This window comes from Arachis ipaensis, chromosome B9 (assembly GCF_059453495.1).
Source record: "Arachis ipaensis isolate K30076 ecotype BB chromosome B9, ASM5945349v1, whole genome shotgun sequence".
Lineage (NCBI taxonomy): Eukaryota > Viridiplantae > Streptophyta > Magnoliopsida > Fabales > Fabaceae > Arachis > Arachis ipaensis.
The window spans coordinates 57,569,135-57,575,805 of NC_142444.1; the positions used below are offsets into that span (position 1 = coordinate 57,569,135).

At 36.3% G+C, this 6,671-nt stretch overlaps 1 protein-coding gene across 1 annotated transcript in view; it reads right to left on the reverse strand.

The window, feature by feature from the left end:
* LOC110266848 (uncharacterized) overlaps positions 1-6,135 on the reverse strand; it is a 37,571-nt gene extending 31,436 nt beyond the window's left edge. Inside the window, exon 1 of the mRNA XM_021111887.2 lies at positions 5,596-6,135. Coding sequence (XP_020967546.2) covers positions 5,596-6,135 — 540 coding nt within the window. The remainder of the gene's footprint in view (positions 1-5,595) is intronic.
* Positions 6,136-6,671: the final 536 nt, after the last annotated feature.

The following is a 6,671-nucleotide window of genomic DNA, read 5'->3' on the forward strand; positions in this document are numbered from 1 at the left end:
TGGCTTGATAAGAGGACATGAGTCATCTCAACGTGGTGGATTGCTGCAGTAGAGGAGGTTAACTTGATGAGAGGACATGAGTTAATCACTTACGGCTGCCATTGAAGGAATCAGAAGGTTATTGAAGAAGACAGTAAAAAAAGTTAATCCGGAAAGACAAAGCATCTCCGAAGCCTCAACCATTCTATCACCATTGAATTCCTATCTACCTAGTAACGTTCTATTTATCTGTTTTATATGCTTTTCGTGACAAACTATAATTTCTATCTGCCTAACTAAGATCTGCAAGGTATCCACTACTTGCTCAAACCAACAATCCTCGTGGGATCGACCTTGGCTAACCTTAGGTATTACTTGGATGACCCGGTATACTTGCCGGTCCATCTGTGTAAATTCTGCAGATCCAGTTTCGTGCACCACATCTGCAGTCCTTTCTCTGCTTCTGAATCAGACTTTTGCTCAAGCTCCTCAATTTCAGCCAGAAAATACCTGAAATCACCATAAAATACACAAACTCAAAGTAGAATCCAAAAATGTGAATTTTGCACTAAAATCTATAAAAACTTAATAAAACTTAAACAAAACATAATGAAAACCATATGAAAATAATGCCAAAAGGTGTATAAAATATCCGCTCATCAGGAAGGTAGGTGTCTCTTTGTCAAAGTATAGAGCACTTTCAGTGAGGTGAAGATAAGAAGAATGAAGGTAGAGGAAGAGATGGAATTCGAATGTGAGGGGAGTAGGAGAATTCGAATTTTTAGAAGAAAAAGAAAATTAAAATTAAAATTATTTTTTGTTTTATTTTATTTAATTAATTAATTTTTGAAAATAACAAAGAAATTAAAAGTTAAAACAACTAAGAGACACCAAACTTAGAAATTTAAGATCAAATGACAGTAATTTTCAAAAATTAAAGGAAAAACAACTATAAGACACCAAACTTAAAATTTTTAAAATCAAACAAGAAAAATTACCAAGAACAATTCGAATATCAAGAAGGAAAAATAAGAACACTTTCGAAAATCTAAAGAAAAATATGAAAACGGATAGGACACCAAACTTAAAAACTGACAAAAGACTCAAACAAAGAATAAAGATTACTAAAGAAAAGAAAAGATTTTGAAAAAATTTTGAAAAAGAAAACAAAAGACAGAAACAAAAGAGCAAATAAAGCTTAAAGAATACCTAATCTAAACAACAAGATAGTCCAGTAATTTTTCAAACTCAAACAATCCCCGGCAATGGCGCCAAAAACTTAATGTGCGAAATTGAACTCCGCACAACTGAACCCGCAAGTGCACCGGGTCATCCAAGTAATACCTAAGGTGAGTGAGGGTCGAATCCCACGAAGATTGTCGGATTGAGCAAGCAATCGCTATCTTGTAAATCTTAGTCAGGTGATTAGAAAAGACATTTGTTTGTTTGAAAGCATAAACAAAATAGTAAAGAACAAAATACCAGATTGATATGAAAAGAGTGATAAAGATTCAGTTAAGACTTCGGAGATGCTTTTTCTTTCCGGATTAACTTTTCTTACTGTCTACTTCAATAACAAATGATTCATTCAATGGCAGCCGTAAGTGATTAACTCATGTCCTCTCATCAAGTTAATCTCTTCTAAACCACAACAGTCCACCTTATTCGAGTAACTCATGTCCTCTCATCAAGTTGACTCATGGCTTCTCACTGTAGCCGAAGATGAAGCTCTAAGTAATCCACTCCCCTTCACGATCCTACTCAAAACGCCACAGACAAGGTCGGATCTTCCGAATCAGAGAGTGCTGCTTCTCTAACTCTAGCCTTAGCGCCACAGAGACCTCAGTAACCCACGGTCAACAGGATTTCATGTCACATATCCAAAGTTGCCCAAGCACGCTCTTGGAATCCGCAATGCATTCTCTCGCTTTAGTTTAATGCTATCCGGGTCTCGACTTGCACGAAACCCATGTAGAACAAGGATGAATATCACGGTTCACCCTCAATTCATTGAGATTGAAGAATGAGAACACATAAGAGAATAGAATCAGACATATTGAAATAGAAACACTAATATTATTAATCCATGAGAATCAGCAGAGCTCTTAAACTTAACTTAGGAGGTTTAGTTGCTCATAGCTTACCGAAAAATGGTATGTAATTCAAAAATAGGGTGGTAGAAGATCCTAACAGGGTTGATCTTCTCATTTAAATACTAATCTAACAACTAGAGATTATAGAAATGAGATAGACTGGACTCTTGGTGCGAAAATCCACTTCTTGGACCCACTTGGTGAGTGTTTGGGCTGAGCTAGGGGTGACTCCACGTGCTGGAACTCCTCTTGGGGTGTTGGACGCCAGGCTTGCTCCCTTTGGGGCGTCCAAATGCCAGCTTGGTCCCTTCGAGGCGTTGAAACGCCAGGCATGGGGTCAAATAGGTGTTCAATGCCCATTTTGGGCCATCATTTCCAAAGATACGTATGAACTATTATACATTTCTAAAAAGCCTTGGATGTTAGCTTTCCAATGTCCTTGAGAACACATCATTTGGACCTCTGTAGCTCTAGATATCTTTGTTTGAATGCACGGAGGTCAGAATCTGACAGCATCTGCAGTCCTTTTTCTGTCTCTTGAATCAGGCTTTTTTCAAAACTTGCCAGAATCACCCAAAAAATACCTAAAAACATAGAAAAAACACAAAAACTCAAAGTAGTATCCAAAAAGTGATTTTTGCACAAAAACATATGAAAACTTGATAAAACTTAACAAAAAAATAACCAAAAACACTAAGAAAACAATACTAAAAAGTGTATAGAATATCCGCTCATCACATATTTAGAATTGTGAGCCTCCTCCATAATAGCTTTCTTTAAGTCATTATTATTTAGCACACATAAACGATTACCACAACGTAAAATACCTTGATCAAGAGAAAAATCTGAGTTCTTCTCATTGTGAACATCTTCCATTAGCTTTCTTAACTTTGGATTATCACCTTGCACAGACTTGATTTGTTCTATTAGAGAGGACTGAGATCGTACATAAGCTAAGAGTGGTCCCGACCCTTCGAGCTTAAAATATACACCCTCAGATTCCAACTTGTTGAATCTATTACACTAAAGGTCTCCTTGATAAAGCAATGTGATTCAAACTACACATAGATTTTCTACTCAATACATCAGTAACTACATTAGCCTTACCTTGATGGTATAAGATGGTACAATTGTAATCCTTAAGCAACTCCATCCATCTACGTTTATCTGAGGTTAAGATCTTTTTGTTGAAAGATATACTTTAAGCTCTTGTGATCTGTATAAACTTCACATGTTTCACCATAAAGATAGTGTCTTCAAATCTTTAAGGCAAAAATCACTACTGCCATTTCTAAATCATGAGTTGGGTAATTCTGCTAGTGCTTCTTAAGTTGTTTAGATGCATAGGTGATGACTCTACCATGTTGCATAAGAACACATCATAGTCCTACCCGAGATGCATTGCAATATACTGAATATCCTCCGGATCCTGAAGGTAAAACTAGAACTGCAGCAGTAGTCAAATACTTCTTAAGCTTTTGAAAGCTTTGTTCACATTCATCAGTCCATTGAAGTTTTACATTCTTCTAAGTCAGCTTGGTCAAAGGAGCTGATATCTTTGAGAAATCTTTGACAAAACATCTGTAGTAGCCTGCCAATCCTAAAAAGCTATGGATCTCTTCTACTGATGTAGGTCTTGGCCACTATTTGATGGCTTCCCCTTTCTTTTGATCCACTTTGATTCCATCTTTTGATGCAACATGACCTAAGAATGCTACTTAGTCCAACCAAAACTCACTTAGAAAATTTTACATACAGTTTGTGATTTCTTAGAGTTTGCAAAACAACTCTTAAATGATACTCATGTTTTTCTCACTCTTCGAATGTCATCAATAAAGACAATCACAAAGTGATCTAAAAAAGGCTTGAATACACGGTTCATCAAGTCTATAAAAGCAGCTGGGACATTGGTTAAACCAAAGGGCATCACCGAAAATTCATAATGCCCATATCGAGTTCGAAAAGCCGTTTTTTGAATGTCTTCTCCCTTAATCTTTAACTAATGGTATCCAAAACAAAGATCTATCTTGGAAAAACAAGAAGCTCCCTGGAGTTGGTGATAAACCACAATTTTATGGTTCATCTTGTGTCTAATTTGGTAGATTTTACTAACTTTTCCTACATTTATTCAATGAAATAGCATGATTTTATGAATTTCTCCTAATTTGTGCTTCATAGTGAAAACATGCTGTTTAGGCCTTAATATAGCTAAATTTAATTCACTTTAATTTCATTCAGTGCCTTGATATGTTTGTTGAGTGATTTCGGGCTTATAAGGCAAGGATTGGATGGAAGAAGTCAAGAGAAAAGCATGCAAAGTGGAGAATTCATGAAGAAATAAGATTTGTTAAATTCATGGCCACGCGCATGCATCATCTACGCGTTCACGTGAGAGGAAATTTTTCCAAGCGACGCGCACATGTCACCCACACGTATGCGTGACAAGCGGCACGTGACCAACTTAAAGGCAATACGCTGGGGGTGATTTCTGAGCCATTCAGGCCCAAATCCAACTCATTTCTGAAGCTATTTGATGCAGAATTCAAGAGGAAACAAGGGGACAAAAATTAGGATAGATTAGTAACATGTCTTATGTCATATTCTAGAGAGAGAAGCTCTCTCTTCTCTCTGGAATTATGGTAGATTAGGGTAGATCTCTCCTAAGTTTAGCTTTTAATTCTTATTTTCATCTACTTTTCTTTGTAGTTTATTGTTCTTACATCTTTGTTCTTTAGTTTTATTTGTCATTTTCTTTATTTGTTGCCTTTATGTTTATGACACTTTGTTACTTTTAATTTCAATTAATGCAATTTATGTTTTCATGATTCTTATTGTTTAATTGAGTTGTTATTCTTACTTTTCTTGCCTTGGGTAGTTGTAGATTTAATATTTCTTGTTATTTTGTCATGCTTTTCTTTTATGCCTTCCAAATATTTGATAAAATGCTTTGTTGATTTTTAGAGTAGATTTTGGTACTCTTGGCTTGTGATTAAGGACTTAGGTCCCTTGAGATTATTGATGTCCAATTCCATTGGTGATTTAGGATTGTTAATTGGTTCTAGGACCAATTATGTCCACTTGACTTTCCTTCAATTGTTAGAGGATAACTAAGTGGAATTAATCATTTGTAATCACCATATTGTGGTCAATGATCCAAAATAGGATACCTTGACTCTTGATCCTTGCCAAGACCCATTTTAGTTGTTAGTTTTACTTTCTTGTCATTTATATTTTCTTGTTCACAAACCCAAAACCCCAAAAAGAAGTACATCATAACCAATAACAAATACACTTCCCTGCAATTCCTTGAGAGACGACCCGAGGTTTAAATACTTCAGTTATCTTTATTGGGGTTTCTACTTGTGACAAACAAATTAAACTTTGATTGAGGGTTATTTCTTAGTTTGGAACTATACTATCAATGGAATTATTTTGTGAAAATTCCTAACCGACATTTATCCTACATCAATTGGTCAAACAAATAATCAATCCTTGGCAAGGAATACTTGTAATGAAAAGTTACTTTGTTAAGTTGCCGATAATCGACACACAATTGTATTGAAGCATCCTTTTTCTTTACAAAGAGGACCGAAGCTTCCCAATGAGAAGTACTAGGATGGATAAATCCCTTGTCTAATAGCTCTTGCAACTGAATTTTCAACTTCCGTAATTCCACGGGAGCTATGCGATAAGGAGGGGTTGACACAGGAGAAACCCCTGGGGCTAAGTCTATGGAAAACTCTACCTCCCAATCCGGTGGTATGCCTGGTAATTCCTCTGAAAACACATCTAAAAATTCTCTAACAACAGGAACTTTATCTATACTAGGTACTTTGGCTTCAACGTCCCTAACTACTACAAGAAATCCTTGATTTCCTTTATCCATCAAGTGTAAAGCACTAGTAGAAGAGATAAGATTAGCCAGGGTAGAACAACCTTCACCAAAGAAAACAAATGATGGAATGCGTGGAATATCAAATTTCACTATTTTGTAGTAGCAACTTACATCGACATGATAAGAGGATAACCAATCCATACCCAAGATGACATCAAGTTCATCCATCATTTCAAGAAGGATCAAATCAACTAGGTATCAACAGTGTTCACTCTAAAAATACAAGATCGAAAAATATATTGAACCATTGCAGAAACTCCAAGTGGAGTACCAACATAAAATGGATAGTCTAATACTTGAACTTGCTTATCTAAACGAGATGCAAAATGTGGGGATATATAAGAGTGATGAGAATCCGGATCAAACAATACTTAAGCATCTAAGGAGCAAACTTGTAAGGTACCTGCTATCAATGCATTTGAAGCCTGAGCATCCTGATGGGTTAAAGCATGAATTTATGACTGACCTTTTCCACCTTGTGCTGCACCTTTGTTGTTAGACCCTTGACCACCAGATTCTCAACCTGCGCCCTTAACTAATGGAGCTGAAGAATTTACAGGCGACATAGATGAAAAAGATGGTGTGGATATGGCAGGTAGTGCTGAACTTTGAATGGAACTTCCCTGAGAATGAGGAAAATCTCTATGAAGGTGACCAGTCTGTCTACAACCATAACATGCTCCAGTAGTCTTGAAGCATGCTCA